Raw genomic sequence first — 19,097 nt, 5'->3', positions numbered from 1 at the left:
TTTCATATGATATTAAAATTACCGGCAAAATTACAGTTTTATTGATAATATCTATCGATATTGCATACACAATCAAAAAATACCGCAATACAAAAAAATGATTCATAAATTACATATTATAACCAAGTATTATAATTTAATTAACTTTATTCTAAGTAATGTGACTCAAATGAATGCATATTTCACTAAAAACCCCACTAAACTCATAAAACGCAAATTTCTCAAACGACTATTATTATTAATAACATAAAACCGGCGTGTTACATGTAACATGTTCACCAGTATGTACCTCCTTCCTCACCTATCCACGAGTTGTTGGTGTGTTCGTGCACGTCTTGCACGTCTTGCATATTACACACGACTGTCGCATGCAGAGTCGCATGTGTCGTCAGTAAGCGGCAGGACGTGTTCCAATCATTACTCGCACATTTGTAAATATTGCACCGTACAATACCAGCATTACACGCAATTAAACGCCGATCAAAGACATAACACACATAATACCGCGAGACGCGCAACAATAAAGCATCACTTGTCTGACGGACGCGCAAGAAGTGGAAAGCCGCTTGCGAGTGGAATAATAGTACGCGCGCGAGCTTCGAATTGAAATTGAAATTTTCGGCTTGTGGTTTGTCCACACCGCGTTAGTTGGAAGTTAGTTGTCCGGTAGACAAGTCGGTTTGTACCGTCGGGTTTATTTATATATTAACAACGTATATATATATATTAAAAAATATATAGAAGAATAAAACTTCAGTGATTTTTATCTTTATCGACTTATATCCGCACCAAAATGAAGAGTAAAATATATTTTGGATTTTCGATTCTTGTGTTAGCAGTGGTTTCCACTCAGTCTTTGATACCAAAGAATAATTTACATGGTAAGTACGAAATAAATTAATATTTTAGATTAATCTAACCAAAAGTTTCTCTGTTTTGTACGCATACAATATACAAGTATGGAAGTCAAACATGCTAAAAAAGAAAACTCATTAAATTCTCGTTCATATTACACCGTAAATAAATATTAACCAAATATCCCAAAATGTGAATAAAACTTTTTATTTGAACAGTTAAATGTGTTTGCGTAATTTATATGCATATTATCTAAGTGCACTTAAAATATTTAAGTCCTTATTGAATTTTTGCCCATATAGGTGGCACCACAAACTAAAAATAACTTTAAATCATTTTTTTGTTCATAACTCTCCCGTAATTACATTAAAATAAGTTGTAATTTACTTTTTAGGTAAATTATAACATTTTCAACACGTGCCTAAGTTTAATTTCATAGAATGACAGCGACAGGACTTTCCTATTCGATTTTATTACTATACTTATGCTGATATATTCCTGTGAGAGCCTCGCGGGCACGCTGTGAAACTCGGAAATGCTCGCGCACATTCTTGAAAATAAAATGAAAATTATACGTGTGTGGAAACAAAAATAAAAACTCTCGTTTTTGGCTTCGCGTCGCTCTCGTTCTCGGATCTGGATGACGATCGCGCATAAATGGCTCGGACATTCTCGCAACTTTCTTCAATATACATACACTTAGTTTAAATCTTTTTGTCGCTCGGCTTTTTATAACAACATAATATATTCTTGAACATTGTCTTGAAACTCATTAGATTTAATCTCGTTTGTGAAATCTGGATTTAAGTGTTATTTTCATGCCTAGGTGGATAAAATGTCCCTAATTGATTGATGATATTTTATGTGTGCTCAATATTCAATGCCTAAACTTCAGTTTTTTCTTTCTTATTTATTACATCACTAGTTCAATGCCAAGTTGCTATAACGTTTCAAGTTCTTATTACTAAATTGAACACAATTTGAAAACGTTTAGACCTCCAATTAACTTATCCGTGCATTCCTTGATATTAATTACTTCGCTTAAAATTACGTTAATTTTGTTATTTATTGAATTATGCTTGTATTTCTGTAAATTCTATGTAATACGGATTACGCCCAAGGATTTTTTAATCGTGATTTAATTGACCTGTTAGCTAAAACAACAAATTTACATAAATTAATAACTAACGAACAAGAATTCCCAGTTGGGTTGATTGTTTCCATAAAAAAATCTGTTTGTTTTGTAAATATTTAATTAATAATGACAAAAATGTCGACACAATTAAACATTCATGCTCAATGAGGGATATTTTTGCAAGTCTCATTTTCTATAGATATTCGTGCCATTGTGCCATGGGTGCAATAAAATTAGCATTTCGCATCTTTAGATTTTCTCGTTGGCACGCGGATTAATTAAAACTCGCAAAGTCACCGATGTTTTGTAATAACGAGTTTATATACATACCTAGAATTTACAAGTTACGCACAAAGCCGGCGAAGAATCGCATTGCCGAAGATGAACACAGGTTAAAGACGTTGGAGTAGGTTAAGGTTTCCTCGCGTGCATTTTCTCAGCGTGGCTCAAGAGGTGCTCTTTGATATTAAGTCGTTAGCTAAGTAGGTACGGACTTTAGCTGAGTATTAATTTATGGTGCGAATGAAAAACTCGCGATTTTGAATGGCGTAGATAGGTTGAACCGCATTGGGAAATTCGAGAGCATGATGTAATCGAAATCGAAGAAAACACCTTATAATTTTAATTAGTTTCGAGTACCAATAAAGTTGTAGCAATAAATTTTAAGAAATGAAAATTTATAACGCACTAAAATTTGAATACAATTGTGTAAACATTTTATTGTCAATAATTTCAATCGAAGTGTTTTATCATTTGTGGTGCAATAATCTCATCTAAAATACAGATGAATTAAAAATCTGCTTTAAATAAAACCTGTAATTAATTAACAAATAAAACGATTGAATATTTAACAGTAGATTACAAAAGTTTGAAAATATAAATTTGGTTAAACTTATCACAATTATGTTATAAATTAACCAACACCTGTTGTTTGTAAGCACAGGTTGAAACATAAAAATCAATAAAACTACGTAACCTACTTGACCTATTCCAACACATACTTGCAAGAGTTGTAAGACTACATAGCAATAGCATTAGCAATGTCTGCGTCTGAATGCCAAAAATTTGAAATTCCATTTTGTTGCTTCGTGGGTATGTTAACAGCGAAATAAATATTTTAGTTTACCATATTTTTATATGGAAGTGACTGTTTTTATTACACCAACTACAATTGCATTAATTTTATTGTTACCGTTCAGTAAAATATGTTTTAATAATAAACAATTTATATTCGAGTTATTTCAATTGTTTACACACAAATAAAATAAATAAAATTTAAAAACTTTAGCAAATAAAATGTCGATCGCGTTTCTTGAACTGATTTTATTTTAATTCTTAGACTTCACCTTGAAATTATTACTTCTTCTTGGTGTTGATGACTCGTGTTTTAATTTTTTTATTGGACTATATAAAAAGTCTATCAACCAAACCCCCTTGTTCTGTTTTGTTGAATTAAATTTAACTATGAAACTTGTTTTTGTAGGTGGATTTTGTTAATGATTGATTTTGATCAAATCTAAGATCAATTCAAGGTTAACATATGATATGTTATAACATAATAGCTAAGCCCACAAATGTTGTTCTGCAATTAAGAATATAAAATTTTAGATCACAACATAGTTAAATGTAATATTGGTTGCCTACTTCAACGTCAAAACTAAAAGCCAATGTTTGGAGATGTGCAATCGAACATAGGATGACATAATAATTCAATATACTTTCTATATTTAAAATTACTGGTACTAAAATACTTTATACCATTAGCACTGGTAGTAAACATGATTAAAAATGAATCCAGCACTTTTTCGAAAACATTATGCTTCACTAATAAATTCATCAAGTCAAGGAGTTCGAACGTCGGTTCGAGTAAGAGTTGCCCGCGAGTTTGCGAAACTTCCTGCTACAGTCGCCCTCATTTGCCCTACTCTACCTTTTACCTTCCAATATACCTTTACCAGAGAATGCAGGCAGGCGGGTGGGCATCTCTCGAGTACTTAAAACGCAAAAACGAAAAACAAGCCGGCAAAACTTTAAGTGGTCACATCCATAGTAATGTTACTCCACGAAGTACTTGGTAAACTTCTCTCTTGAACGATTCATATCGAAATCGAAAGGAAGAATGTACTTTACGTTACTTTACACTTACACTATACGCACAGTCGTGCATTGCAAATATTGCTTCATTTATGTTTATTTACAATTGATACACACAATGATACAATTTTACGATTTCGTGTTTCCCAACCTGCAGAGTCCGAACTTCATTTGCGGTCGTTATTGTATAATATCAACGTCGCGTGATTATTGCAGAACTTCTTGATTTTGCGTAATCTACGTCAATTGAGTGTCATTCCATAAGCGCATAAATAAATTCAAGTTTCACGTTCACGATTCGGAGCGTTCAATCAACGCGTTTCACTAAAATTCTTAATTTTGATCTAATTAACCCACTAAATTAGATTATATAACATCTATAATATTAATCTCACTTTATTCGGTAAAAACACATCATTTATTAGTACTAGGACGATCCCAGTCACATAAATCATCAAAAACTATAAATAACAATAAATAATAATTAGCAATAGTCAGAAAGAAGTTTTGACCTTGTATCTTGATCTTCGCATTTTTTTACATCTTTAAACATTCAATATTCAATGTCTAACTACGAAATAAACCTTAAATAATTTGTTTGACTTGGTAAATAATGATCAAACAGAATGTGGTTTAATTAATTACAAGTTTATCAGCACGTAAACATCTCGGTGGTGACTCGGTGCGACTGCACGAGAAGAATTAATTCATGGGTCAACTATGCGCCGCAGTTAAACTTGCTGTTGGCAGTCAACAAGTCGCACAATTAATTAAATTAACGATCCCTTCACTTTTCTTTTTGTTTACGTGCTGCTCGGCGCAATGCGTCTAGTACCGAGTGATTTGGTTCAAGTGCGAAAATTTCTAAGCACATGATAATATTTTCAATATAAATTTTAGCAGTTGCGGTAATTTATTGATGAATTTGTGCGGTAAATTTGTTTTTATTTTTTAGCGTTGTTGAGCTTAGCCTTAACCCAGAATCTTTTAATGTTGCACAATGCGAAACATTAGCCAAAGCACATCACACCTAACCATTCGAATTTAATGGATTACGGCCGAGGTATCGAGAGTTAATTGTGCGTTTATGGAATACTGGAAAACGTAACAAGAACGTGCCCATCAAATAAAATGCTCAATGCACGAATTACGACTGTTATTTACAGCTAAACTGATTTAAACACGCAATTTAAAAATTTATTATTCTACATTTTAAATTTTTTTATTTCATGCATTTTCTTTTAATTTTGTCGCAACTTCTATGAAGAAATTTTTTAAAATACGGTACAAAAACTCAGCCTCATTCTACATTTACAACGTAATGACAAATATTATCAAAACCATCCCTTCATTTGTAAACTGTGTTGAATGAGCCATAAAAATTATAAAAGGGTCGCTGCGCAAAAATGATGTATGTTTTTGTAATCATATGTATAATACCAGCAGCAGTATCATTCACGGCATCATTGCAAATTGCTCCAGCTCCAAACATGACGTAAAAGCATTGACGCCGACGTACTGACAGCACATATTGATATTCCGGAATGTCGGATGTTGCGCGCCGCGCATACACTTACACAAAAAGCTTTTTTGCAATTCGGCGGCGTGCATATGCGAGAGGCACGCGGGGCGGCTGTGCGGGCGATTGATGGTGAACGATGCGTGAAGCTAACGAAGGCAGATGATAATTTTAAAATCAAACAAGATTGATCGCGCGGCGCGCCTCGTAAATGCGTCGCGACGTTTTATTATTGATTATTCCGACGCGTGATTATTTTTTAACATTGAAATATTTCCTTCTAAAGACAAAAAGCTTGCTTTGTTTCTAAATATTATAATGTTTAGTTTTGTATGATAATTATATCTGTTAATGACACTAAAATATTTGCCAATATTTGTATAATGTATGTAAACGGTAATTAATTATGTACGCTTCATTTGTTCGCAATTATGCCAAACCGGTGCGTGAATTAATGACGGGTTTCGTTATTTTGCAATTGCATATTTAAAATACATCCATCTGGCTTGCATTGATTTGATTTTTAACTGTGCTGTGTATTGTCACGGCGAAATATCGAAAAATGCGCGTTGTGTTGTTTCGTCAACGTCAACTCGTCAATTAAATAGCAATTTATTTCGTTTTGATGATTTCCACTAATTTTTACTGACATAACTCATATCTATATTTATCGGTATGTGTATATGGATAAAATAGTCATGAAATATTTAAATTGGATTAATTGAACCCCTAGTTACGAGATAGTTTGGCAAAAAATGGGAAATCAAAATAAAGTGATATTGTTAACTTTTAATTGAATTCAACTATTGTATATAATATTTCATAACATGTCATCGCATAAATTGAATTCCGCGCAAATGAATTTTCATTTCGACGAAAATTTATTAAAATCAGCACTAATAATTTATTTATATTGTTTATTTTTATGGCAAAGCATAAAAATATTATTTTATTGTCCACAATTGGATAAAAATTATTTTATTTGAAAGAACATAAACTTTTCATTTTATTTTATTGCTTAGCTATTAAAGAAATGTTTCAATGAGGAGCTTTTACTAATAAGCTAATAATAAAGATGGACCAGTTTTCATTGAACTTTTAAAACGATTTTAAACAAGCTGAAGATGAGACATAAGTCTACTCGTTATTTAATATTGATTCCCATGTTTATTTTTAGTACCAGCAAGACTCTTATATAAACATATAATTACTATTCAAAGAATCAATACTTTTTTATCCATAGCCAATTTTTTTAATTCCCAGCCATTAAATCGTTAAATATGAAACGCAAGAGTCAAGATTCTTCTGGTTTTGTAAAAAGTGGAATCCAATGTTGAAATCATTCGCAAAGAATCCAGACCTACTAAGTAAGACGATAACTCGACGACCTTGCGAAATAGAAGAATTAGAATTACATAAAAAAGAAGCGCGGCAAACAAACATCGCCTTTTGTCGTGAATTTGCATTTTGAGATTAACACATTTTTTAAGAAAAATATTAACATATCTGCATTACCAATGCATTATTTGACATATGATCATACATGAAACATGATTAATATGACATATTCAAACAAAATCTTCACATACTCGTAGTTTTGGTAAAGAGTAAATTTCAAACAAACGAAGGAAAAAAATGCGTGGGTTGCGTACAGAATTTCATTAATCAATTGAATGAAAAAGATTATGATGCAAAGTAAGCGGTAATTGTTGTGTTAACATTTGACTGATATTTATTCTGATGCCATTCAGAGTAATTTAAATGTTTGGATGCCATTTTCGTATTATTGTGATGCCCTACAGCTGAGTTGATTCTGAGTAATAAATATTTCAGAAATAAATTTATCATAATAACGGCGATTTATTAAAGTTGTGCAAATGTAATCATTATTACCTTTCACAGTAGTGATGATTGTTGACAAGGTTTATTACACTACAAAGCAACATGAAGGTAGCAGGTTTACCTAGCAACCAATTTGTTACCTGGCAACGTTTGATACTATGAGTAGTTTGATGCAACACTCGAAACGAAGAAAATTAATATCGTAAAAACAAATTAAATTTAAAAAAATCAATGTTTCAGTCTATCTAGTGCCTATGTTATGAAAAAAATAATTCTATTGTAAATCTATTTTCAATCAAATTAGCATTTCTAGGACGATATTAAAAACCATTTGCAAACATATAGTGTCAAAGAGAAATTAATTCCACATCAAAACGACATTAAAAGCATTAAACTGTTTCATTGTTTTGCAAATGCAAAGCAATAAAACATTTATAGTGTATTGCTAATGTCACATCAAAATGCACTCTTAACGCATTTTCGCAATTTAAATGATAGAAAGCTAAATATTTATTTAATAAGGTAATTTCTCGCTTGTTGTATCAACAAAACCTTACAAAATACCTCATTTACAGCCGAAATTAGTAACGGATGTAAATCACAATAGTGCGATGCCTCCGCCGCATGCATATTCTCATCTATTCGCATCTCGCACACATCGCACATCGCGTCCGAGATCGTTCGGGCATGAAGAAGAAGAACCACTTTCTCCGGCGGTTGCATTGCCAAGTCTGCATACATAACGAGCGCGAGGCGGCGCGGCGACAAGGTCGCCTCTTTTGATTCTTTCGCGTTCTTAACAATCCGCAAGAGCCAACCGCAGCCGCAGCCGCAGCCGACCATCACATATATCGATGCGTGATCGAAATCGACGCTATGCGGACAGTCGCGGATAGATCTCGTTCGCGCGCGCGCTCTTTATACTTAATTATGTGCGTTCAAACGTAGAATAACACTTTACGCTATTGATTGTTGGTATTAAATTTACACCTGTTGTAACAACCTGCAATTGTTTCGGTTGCAATCGAGTGTTTTTTAAGTGTTTGGATTTGATAACTGAGCAAAATGTGGAATATTCGATCAGTTTTTACGTTGTTTTTGGTGTTAATTTCTACTACGACTTCTTTTACTAACCTTAAAACTAGAGGTAAAAAATAAATTATCATTTTTATTTGTTTTAATAATTTTTTCTAAATCTTTACAGATTGTCCAAATTGTGTAGACGACACTAAAGAACTTCCCACGAATAGATGGACAATGCCACTGTTGAAATATGGCGAAAAACGATATTATCTAGGAATATTTTTTAAGGTTATTATTTCTTAAATTAAAAAAATCATTTTTGAAAATTTAAATTAATTAAAAATGATTTTTCAGGCGAATTACTTTAGAGCAACACAATACTGTCGTTTCCACGGCATGCATTTGGCCAGTATAAACTCACAAGAAGAAAACGATCGTTTGGAAAAGTACATCAAAGATTTCGGTGAGTAAAATCTCAAAATCTTCACTAATCACACCCAAAGCGATGAAAAAACGTGTAGCTTAGATGAAACAAGTTTTGGTTAATCACGAATGACTGCAGGGGCTCACAGTTCAGATTTCGTCTTTTATTAGAGCCTATGATTTATGCCGCATCGTTATTGATGTTATTTAATGATCGGTTTTTACCACTTGATAATAATTCCCCACATCCTCTCTACATGCGCACACATATGAGGACTGGAGAATGATTCGCGTTTTAACTTTCTCATTCTTTTGAAACGTTCGAACATTTTCGAAAAACACCTTGTGATGTACCGTGGGGATTCCTTAATTTAATTTCGCGCATGACAGCTGTGAAATATTAAAGGTTAATAGGCTCAGCATGCTCTTACAACATATTTTCCTAGAAAAATCATACAAAGTATCGTTTTGTAGCAAATAATAAGTTTTGTTTAATTTAATGACTAATAACTCGATTGCTTCAAACGGAAAAATTGTTATTTTTGTACAGACACGTTCAGAATTCAATTCTGTGCCTAATTATTTCTAGTTTTGTATGAAAAGAATAAGTAGTTATTAGTTATAAAGCCATTAATATCAAAATTAATAAATCGCAAATAATTAACTCTATTATTAATTAATCACACTATCAATTAACACACTTTCTGCATCAATAGATAAAAATATAACAAAGAATCTAATTTATTAAAAAAAAAATCTATTTCATAGAAATTATTTCACTTTATCTTTTCAAAATTAATTTAGCAAAGCTGTCAAAAATCAATCATTAGTCTTTAAACAAAATGTAAAGTATAAGACCATAAATGTTTCTTCTTCTTTGATTGATAGCCACAGCGCAGTTTAATATGATTTAAACTTTAGAGAACATAAAAAGTTTCAAAAAGTTAGCGTCGCTCTGGAAAGTTCAAAAGTCGAATGCACTAAACTACTCAAGGTAGTTACATGAGCACAGATTTAAAATCAAGTTTAACCGTAATGTAATGCATTACGATTACGCGTTGCATCAGAGTCTGAATCATCAACATTTGATGCGAATCGCGCATCGAATGTGACATTTACTATTGATGTCAATCTTCTTGCTTCCTAGATGATAAATGTGATCAAATATATCATAACTGGTACTTCTTAGTACTTATTATTTCTTAGGAAATCTCAATTATTTTTTTCATCTCGTTTGTATTAGGTATATTCTTACGTGTTCGTTAACACTTTCGCTTTGTTACATTTTGTTTGTTTGCAAATACCAACAATTACCAACATCTGTAATTAGTTATGATTACTCCCGATCTCAAACCGCACTAGTTGTGATATTCAGCGGCAGTCCCGCCAGCAGAAAACGAAGGCGAAGAGCAAACGACACGACAAAACGCACCGCGAAGATTTTAGAAAGCTGCGCGACTTGCGACTCGCCGACCAATGAATTGGTTTTCATTCCGGTTAGAGGCGCAAAAACATTTTACAAAAACGTATTCAAAATCAGAAGCGAGCCAGTAGTAATACGGTGTCTTAATATTGAAACAATTTCGTATTAATTCGACGTCCGATGAAACATACATGTGGAACGAAAGCGAAACTAACGATAACCGAGCTAATTTACGTCGACGAGGCGCAAGAAATGCTTTAATTAAGCAGTTTACCGAAGCACATTGATTTTTTATTTTATTGGCTGCGTTTTTTTATATTCGGTGGCTAGTAATTGCAATTACAGGCTGCGGTGAGTGTAATAAAATTTAACATCAAAAAGTGAGTACGCCGAAGAGTCGTGACATCGAGATTTAATTGTTTATTGATTTATGATGTATTGGAATTTACATCATGGTGCACAAGAGTCACGGTCTCAATATTAATATTTTATTACTTATAAAGTCTAAATGTTAGAAGAGTAATTAGTTTTAAAATAGCTTCCGCATTTTAGTCTGTAATTAATTTATGAAAATTTAGTTTTTGTCAAAGAGTAAAAAGCTTTGTTTCCATAAAAATTCACATTCTGTATCTTAAAATAAAAAATTTAAATGTCATACACAATTTCCCTAAACAATAATTTATCTACCACCCATTGTTTCAAGAATCATTCATGTATCACAATTAGTTTAAGAATAATTAAATAAAAAGTCATAAAAAAACTTATACCGAACCATTAACAGTCCATATGAAGTTCTAAAAAGTTTCAAACTGAAATTAAGATTTTCACGCTCTATTAGCCAAGTTATAACTTGAAAAATCAACATCAGATTCCAATGAAGCCAATGACTCGTATCGCAATTCCTATACTACCAATACAAATCAATTGGAAAATAAAACTAAACAAAACCAAAAAATATAATAACGAGGATATTAACATGAAATATAAAATAAAGCAAAAAAGATTTATGAGGCTCATATAAAATGGGAAGTAAAAGTGGATGTGAAGTTAATAGATTTGCCTCCCATCGGTCTTGTAAATCTAAGTGGTCTCCCGCCGCGAAATTGAACGAGTTCTAAATGCTTCAGACTCCTTAAGAGCTTCTGTGTGCTCGCAAATGCCTCATAAATAAATTATTTTTTCGCTCGTCTTAGGTACACACGTCACATGCAAATTCGGAAGTACTAGGCACGTGTAAAATAAAAAATTCAACTGTTTGATAGCAAAATCAATAAAATAGTTTTAAAAATAACTCGTATTTCTCTTTACTTGTAGTATATGAAGATTTTATCTTTAACATACATTTTAATAAAACGGGAGCAAGGTTGTTATGTATTTAGGGAATTCATTTTTGGTTATGCAGTGGCTTAATGTAAATAACTTGTCATTGATAAAAGCGATTGCAAACTGGTTCAGATATTTACGTTTTTGCAAGCTGTATGATTAAATATAAAGACATTATGAGACAGAGACAATCACATACCTTTGTGTTTCGCAATATGCAAGTAATAAAAGAAGAAATTCATTGACTCATTGCTCCGAGAAGTTGAAACAATGGAAGCAGTTCAACAAAACGATTTAATTTCATGTCAAGCCTACGTACATGTTATATTAACAGTGGGCGAAACAAAAATGTAAATAAACCGCAAATTTTTATATAATTCTGCAACATAAATGGTAAACTACTCAAACTTTAAGAAATATTACGGTAATTAGTGTTCAAAATGTTATATTTCACTAATTCTCATCCATATTAATAATTTTTAATCACCTGTATGATCTTTAAACGAAGATTTGTTTGCCTTAAACTATGTACACATTTTGACACGTGTGTAGGCTGTGACAGAACAATAGTTATGAATCGTTCCAAAAATCATCTCGTAAAACTCTCACTTCATTAATTGCGTAAATCACTTTCAATCACTTAGCTAAGCCAATAACACACGCATTGTTTAGCAGAGAGTAAACATGACTGTTGAAATCTGTGCGCAAGATATAAGTACTACTAAGTAAATAATTTCTATTTTTGTTTTGCATAAACCCATATCCCATTAGGATATTCTTTAGATTATATTTAAATGTTATTCCATAACTTAAATTGTCAATATTGATTAATGTGCGCATCTAAGTAAATATTCTTGACTTACAAACAGTTAAAAATGATGAAACAGGTTGTTTTGGAATTGCATGCATTAAGCGGGGCTAATTATTCAGTGTTGTTTCTTCTATACGCTGATGTATGAGGTGTGCGCATAATAAGTGTTAGGGACACTCCCTAGCACTTTCCAGCCTAATCGACTACGACTACGTCTTTCTAAATTTTAACTCTAACTCGATTTTCACTTGCTTATTTACGCCACACCAACTTAATCCATTTATGGATAAAAAATTAAAATTTTATTTTAATTTGATTTTTTGTTCAAATATATTGAAGGTTTGGGCCATGAGCATTTCTGGACTTCCGGCACTGATCTCGCCCAGGAAGGCTCTTTCTTCTGGATGTCAACAGGCAGACCCATCACATTCACGAATTGGAATGCCGGAGAACCGAATAATTTCCAGTACGAGAACGGCGAGGAAGAGAATTGCATGGAATTGTGGAATCGCGATGGCAAAGGATTGAAATGGAACGATTCGCCATGCTCGTTTGAAACTTACTTCGTTTGCGAAGCGCACGACTCGTGATTCTCGGAACGTTTTACATCACAAGAGACGCGCAAAATCGAATTTATTTCTCTTGCATTAGAAGAGGAAAACATTATGTTATGAGAAACTTTATTAGGGTGGTTCTACCCCTTCTTCTTTACACGCTGAACACACGTACCGATTGTTAATTAAGTGTAGATGTAGATTATTGTAATTATGTTGTACTTATGAGTAGAATTTTAGGAACACACAGACTTGTACATAACTGTAGTCGACATATGTTTAAAACAACGCATCCAAAATGATTCTTTGTATATTTTTCTAACGTACTTGTATGTTGAATGTACTTTTGTAATATAAATAATAGATTTTTGTATTTATTAAAACAAAAAGAACAAAAACTTTACTGCTTTGAATTATTAAACGATATTTATTATTTAAATCCCGCATGGATTGTGTTAGTCAAGACTTAACCTCGAAAATTCGGTGCCGATCGCGAAGTAAACTTGAGAATTTTAAAGAAATTCGATATAATAAACAGTGATATTAATAAAATAAAGTTCAAAGTATTAAATTTTAACCAGATATTAGTGTTCAACATCTCATATCACTTCAAAAACTGTCAAATTCCTTCACACTTTTCTTAAAACAGTTATTTCCTGTGATATTGTGAATTATTTTGTAATTCATACACATCCAAACCAATAGTCTTTGTTCTTGATAAGTCATGTTACTAAACCACGTTGGAGTGATACCTTTGAGGAAAATTTTGTTAGCGCGTAAAATTTGTGGAATAAACAATGTGAACAAAATTGTGAATGCTCACAAGAGTTCGACCAGCCAGCTGAGCGATGGTAAGTCAGTTTTTCAATTCTAGATGGCGTCAAATGTACTAAATCGATTCGATTTTGTTTAAATATTGTACCAAAGTCACATTTTACTGCACTCACGGGATATTTACTAGTACAATAAATTATTATGGGTACTTGCAACACAATAGATTAAGTGAAGTGTTGCATTTTATGGTTTTATCCAGTTTTATTATTGGAGGGTTCTCGACTTTTATATTTTGTATTGTTTTACTTACATACAATAGGCGAGCTTGCGGATGCGTACGTCCCAAGTCAGGTGGAACAGCGTCCGTTGGAGGATTGGTTTTTCCAACCCACGCTGAAAACTCCCCGCCAGTTTTTCACAATGTTACTGCCGCCGCCAAACATAACTGGCACTTTGCACTTAGGACACGCGTTCACTGCAACAATACAGGACGTCATTTTAAAATGGTACGATTCATAAACATACAATATTTTTACCCTTCGCAACATTAAATTTTTATAAGAATTAAAAGTAGATCCTTCTGGATGGGATCAGATAGGTAATGCCCACCCAAGTCGTAACAAGATGGGTGTGGGCTTCCGGAATAACCAGAGAATCCCCAATCATCAACTCCCATTAGAACTTTAGAAGGATCTAAATTTCAGTAAACCCTTAACATTCTTTATATCCCAAGGTTTATAAATATACTTAAGAAATACCAAAGCGTCATCTATTTTTAAAGCTATGACTTAAGATATAAATCTGCCTTCTTCAATATTTATGTTAGGCAACTCTAGATACAAGTGAATACTATTTGTTATTTGATCCTGCGATGTAAAGATGAGGAATAAATGCGATGATTTGTTTGCTTCGATCAAGGAATCGCATGAATGGCATTGACACTTTGTGGATCCCGGGAATGGATCATGCCGGTATTGCGACGCAGGTGATTGTCGAGAAGAAAATTTGGGCGGAGAGGCGACGCACACGACACGACATCGGCCGTGATGAATTCGAACGCGAGGTGTGGAAATGGAAAACCGAAAAGTCCAATGTTATAGGTAACACCGATGACGCATTTCGACCCACAGTACACACAGTGACGCGCGCTTCCTTCTAAGCGAAGTGCTTAGCCGATTGATAGATGATCCTTTCGCGTAAAAACACTTTTCCCTCATTTGTAATCTTGTACACTTCTAATGCCCGTTCGCGTTAACGTCACTCTTTTTTCTCTGCATTTCTTTTATTTTTGCAACTGCGAAGTGCTCTTCGATTTTTTTCCTTCTTTTCAACTTAGCATACCATCTGTTCACAATACTATTGCGTCAGTTTCTTTTTTATTTATTTTGGAATACGGAACAAGCTGAACGTAACTGTTGTTTGGCTTGAATCAACATTTGATGAATAAATAAACTCACTTCTTTGCTTCCCCGATTTGCATCCATCAATCAGGCGCCCAATTGCGTCGATTGGGTGTTTCGATCAATTGGGAGCGGGAATTCTTCACCATGGATACACAGCGAGCGACGGCTGTCATCGAAGCCTTCCTCAAGCTGCACGAAGACGTTTTGATTTACGAGGCGGACGCGCTCGTCAACTGGTCCTGCGGCCTGCAGTCCGCTATCTCGGACATCGAAGTCGAGCATGTGGAAATTTCCGGACCCACGCAAATCAACATTCCCGGCCGCGAGAAACCAGCCGAGTTTGGCCACCTCACCGAATTTGCTTATCAATTATCGGATGATCGAAGCCGGGAGGCTGTGGTGGCAACCACGCGACCCGAGACTATGTTGGGCGATGTGGCACTTGCAGTCCACCCGAATGACCAGCGCCATACGACGCTAATTGGCAAACATGTGGTGCATCCGTTCCGCCAAACCCTACTGCCGATTATTGCCGATGAATTCGTCGATATGAATTTTGGCACCGGTATTGTTAAAATCACCCCCGGTCATGACCACGATGATTTCGAGGTGGGCAAACGACACAATCTGCAGGTGCTTAGTGTGTTGGATGAGAAAGGTCGAATGATTAATTGCGGCGAGTTTGATCATCTGGATCGCTTCGATGCGAAGGAAAAAGTTTTAAGTGCACTTGAATCTTTGGGCCTATTGAGGGGTAGAAGGGATCATGCTATGTCTCTTCCTATCTGTACGCGGTCCAAGGACGTGGTGGAACTTTTAATGAAACCACAATGGTTCATCGACTGTAGGAAGATGGCTCAGATTGCTCTTGAAAACGTCCAAAAGGGCAACATTCACATCGAACCGAAACGCTTTGAGAAGACTTGGGAGACTTGGCTCGAAAACATCCGGTAACTATTATATCCCCACACACAAAAAAAAAACAAAAGAATGTATAGAAGAGAAAAATTATTTTCAGTCCGTGGTGTATTTCTCGTCAATTGTGGTGGGGTCATCGCATTCCAGCATACCGTGCGATCGAACCCAACGGAACAACTCACACCCTCATTGCGCGCAACCACGAGGAAGCTCTCAGCCTCACTGCGAAAGTTACTTCCGAACAGTGCCAAATCAAACAAGTCGACGACGTGCTAGATACATGGTTCTCGTCTGCCTTGCTACCTTTGAGTGTTTTCGATTGGCCTGCCGAGACGTCAAACAGCCGCTATCCTCTGAACGTGATGGAAACTGGACACGATATCCTCTTCTTCTGGGTGGCGCGTATGGCGATGTTGTGTACGCATCTCAGCGGGCGTATACCTTTCGAAAAGGTACTGTTGCACGGAGTTGTCTGCGATGCGCATGGTAAGAAGATGTCGAAGAGTTTGGGCAATGTTGTTGCCCCCGAGGACATCGTCGAAGGTCGCACTTTGAAAGATTTAGAAGCGGCGACAAGTCAGGCGAAAAATCAAGGATTGTTGTCCACAGAGGACGCACAAAAGGCCATCAAGGGACAGCGAAAGATGTTCCCCGATGGGATTCACCAATGTGGCGTCGATGCATTGAGATTCACCCTCTGCTCGTACAATTTTAAAAGTAAAAAAACTTGTTTTCACTTCGTTTTTTTCTTCGGAGTTAGAGTTGATGGAAAGTTGCTAATATGATAATAATTGGACACTAATTGCAGATCACTTTGTCAACTTTGATGTGCAAGAATGCAAAACTAACAAGTTCTTCGGAAACAAGTTGTGGCAGGCTACAAAGTTCACGGTAAAGTGGCGCGCCGTCCTGGCGACGCAATTTCCGAAAACAGATCGGCGACATCGTTCACCCGTCGCCTGGGAACACGAACAAGATGTTCGCGTTATGGATAAATGGATCCTGAGCCGATTGAATTTCATGTTGGCGGAAGTTAATGAAGCATTAAGCGGCGATAATTTTCACATCGCCACCGCCGCACTAAAGAACTTTCTTTACTACGAGTTTTGCGATGTTTATCTGGTAACACATTTTTTTTTCTGCTTGGCTTTTACAAAGTTTTGCTTTTTTTCATGTGTATTCAGCACTAGAAATTTCATATCGCGTCTCGGCTACAAGGAGAATATGTGTTGAATTTTTAGGAGAGTACCAAACGAGGTTTGTGCGAGGGCAACGTGATGCACGCGTTGATACTGGAGCACTGTCTGCTTTTGGGCATGAGGACGCTGGCGCCGTTCATGCCGTATTTATCGCAACACTTGTACGCGCACTTGGCGGCGGATGCATCGCGCTCGCATGCACACGCCGCCGTCGAGTATTATCCGCTGCCGGAAAATCGATACAGAGATGCAGCGCTGGAGCGTCGCGTCGGAAAATTGATGGATGTCGTTATCGCCATAAGGCGGCTCAAGAAGATTTTTAACGTCACTGCTAAACATCATCCTAAAGGTATGAAAACATCCCTTTACAAAAGCAGCCGCAGCTTTTTTCTATTTAGATTTCATTTTTCAGTGATTATTAACACCGAGGATGAATTCCTCCGTGAGAATAGCAACACCATCATGGATTTATCCGCATGTGCATGCTTGGAATTCAATTCCCCGACGGGATCTTCATCCGGATCCTACATTTCGGACAAAGTCGATTCCGCCGAGATTCTGCTACACGTGCCCGAGGAGTTGCAGCGCGCGCTTACGGTCGACGCCGAAAAATTCGAGGTGAAACGCGCCAAACTCGCCAAGGAATTGAACAAACTGCGTGCGAGCATGTCGTCGCCGTCGTACGCCGAAAAAGTTTCGCCCAGCTCGCACGAGAACAATCTTCGCAAGATTGCACAACTTGAGCAGAAAATTATGCGGCTCAATTACGTGCAAAGTTTAGCCGAACAACGAAATTGTTTCGCTCAATAATAATGCATAATTGAAGTAACATCGAATGAGTGGGAGGCGTTTTGTAACACATTTCTGTGGTGTGCATAAAGTTTTCAGTTGACACATAATTTGCTATGAGGTGGCAAAGTAAACTCTGTGTACAGATATTGTGAAAATAGAACAAAGAGAAGTCTCATTAGTGCGATGTTTGTGTCCCACTGCAGGTACTCTCCAGAACGCCTGCAGCTGCTACTGCAGCGACTCAAGGACCTGTTTATTTAATGTACATTCTAGCGCTGCCGGGATAAATACACACGCGTGGATTATTGATTGTATTGATTAAAATGTTTAAACTTTTATGAGCATTTTTTATGTTTGCCAATTCTCAGCACGAAGTGGTTTTACTTTGTAGATTATTCAAATGTATAACAAAATAGAAAAATAGTTTTTTATGAAATAAATGAACAAAATTTACTCTGTCTTTGCATTAAGTGTAGTATATTCACATTTGACTGTATTTATAGCTCTATATGCAAAGGTAGTTTATGTAAAATGTGTAATGTTCAAAGTTTATGTTTGTTTATGAAAATTTAGAACAGTTCTTAGTGTTATTTCTGTGAACTGACTATATGAGCAACATTGTCTCAAAGAGCATTGCCAAAACACTATGAGCGTGGAATTTATGATATGCTGTTGATAATAAACAACGATACAGTAATTAATTGTGACCCAATTAAAATAATTGAGAGTTTGAATTAGAAATTAGAGCTTCTTTAAGCAAACATTTTGTTTGTAAGAATGATTAATCTCCCTCTCGTTGCGTTTTGATGTAATTAGTTAACAACGTAGTAGAGAAACAAAATTCCACATTGTAAAAAAGATTTTTTAATAATTTGCAATGTGCGCAGCGCAGTTCCGTTCAGGAAAACGCCAAAGGACGAGCTGTGACGACGAGTGTTGGGATTGCGGCATGCGGCTAGTCTTCGGGCATGCGTTTGTCGAGGAAAACCAAAAGAGTGGGAGTTGGATC

At 35.4% G+C, this 19,097-nt stretch overlaps 2 protein-coding genes across 3 annotated transcripts; both read left to right on the top strand.

The window, feature by feature from the left end:
* Positions 1–355: 355 nt before the first annotated feature.
* Positions 356–13,400, top strand: LOC135794936 (C-type lectin 37Db-like). Of its 2 annotated transcripts, none has more exons than XM_065306434.1 (4): positions 356–881; positions 8,650–8,756; positions 8,823–8,931; positions 12,788–13,400. In XM_065306434.1, exons 1-4 carry the CDS (start codon positions 794–796, stop codon positions 13,036–13,038), a joined length of 555 nt encoding a protein of 184 aa, XP_065162506.1. In that variant the 5' UTR covers positions 356–793; the 3' UTR covers positions 13,039–13,400. The 2 variants fall into 2 exon arrangements, with proteins under 2 accessions (XP_065162506.1, XP_065162507.1); XM_065306435.1 differs by lacking the exon at positions 356–881 and adding an exon at positions 8,302–8,592.
* Positions 13,401–13,743: 343 nt separating this feature from the next.
* Positions 13,744–18,541, top strand: LOC135794924 (valine--tRNA ligase-like). The gene is made up of 8 exons (XM_065306413.1): positions 13,744–13,853; positions 14,096–14,282; positions 14,695–14,876; positions 15,268–16,129; positions 16,198–16,814; positions 16,906–17,219; positions 17,339–17,645; positions 17,709–18,541. The coding sequence occupies exons 2-8, from the start codon at positions 14,197–14,199 to the stop codon at positions 18,104–18,106; spliced, it is 2,766 nt and encodes a 921-aa protein (XP_065162485.1). The 5' UTR covers positions 13,744–13,853; positions 14,096–14,196; the 3' UTR covers positions 18,107–18,541.
* Positions 18,542–19,097: the final 556 nt, after the last annotated feature.

The sequence above is a fragment of the Atheta coriaria genome, unplaced genomic scaffold (assembly GCF_025399875.1).
Source record: "Atheta coriaria isolate IRGN ID8LTWV9N9 unplaced genomic scaffold, Caltech_Dcor_3.1 hic_scaffold_6_pilon, whole genome shotgun sequence".
NCBI lineage: Eukaryota > Metazoa > Arthropoda > Insecta > Coleoptera > Staphylinidae > Dalotia > Dalotia coriaria.
Note: the sequence above shows the minus strand (reverse complement) of the source record. Positions and strands in the feature narration are given on the sequence as shown.

What these genes read in the sequence shown, in the direction of transcription:
- LOC135794936 (XM_065306434.1), top strand. Translation starts at nt 794, where the DNA reads ATGAAGAGTAAAATATATTTTGGATTTTCGATTCTTGTGTTAGCAGTG. An exon ending in ACCAAAGAATAATTTACATG is followed by an intron (nt 882 to 8,649) that starts GTAAGTACGAAA and finishes AAATCTTTACAG; the next exon opens with ATTGTCCAAATTGTGTAGAC. An exon ending in ATCTAGGAATATTTTTTAAG is followed by an intron (nt 8,757 to 8,822) that starts GTTATTATTTCT and finishes ATGATTTTTCAG; the next exon opens with GCGAATTACTTTAGAGCAAC.
- LOC135794924 (XM_065306413.1), top strand. Translation starts at nt 14,197, where the DNA reads ATGTTACTGCCGCCGCCAAACATAACTGGCACTTTGCACTTAGGACAC. An exon ending in CGAAAAGTCCAATGTTATAG is followed by an intron (nt 14,877 to 15,267) that starts GTAACACCGATG and finishes TCCATCAATCAG; the next exon opens with GCGCCCAATTGCGTCGATTG. An exon ending in TGCTAAACATCATCCTAAAG is followed by an intron (nt 17,646 to 17,708) that starts GTATGAAAACAT and finishes TTCATTTTTCAG; the next exon opens with TGATTATTAACACCGAGGAT.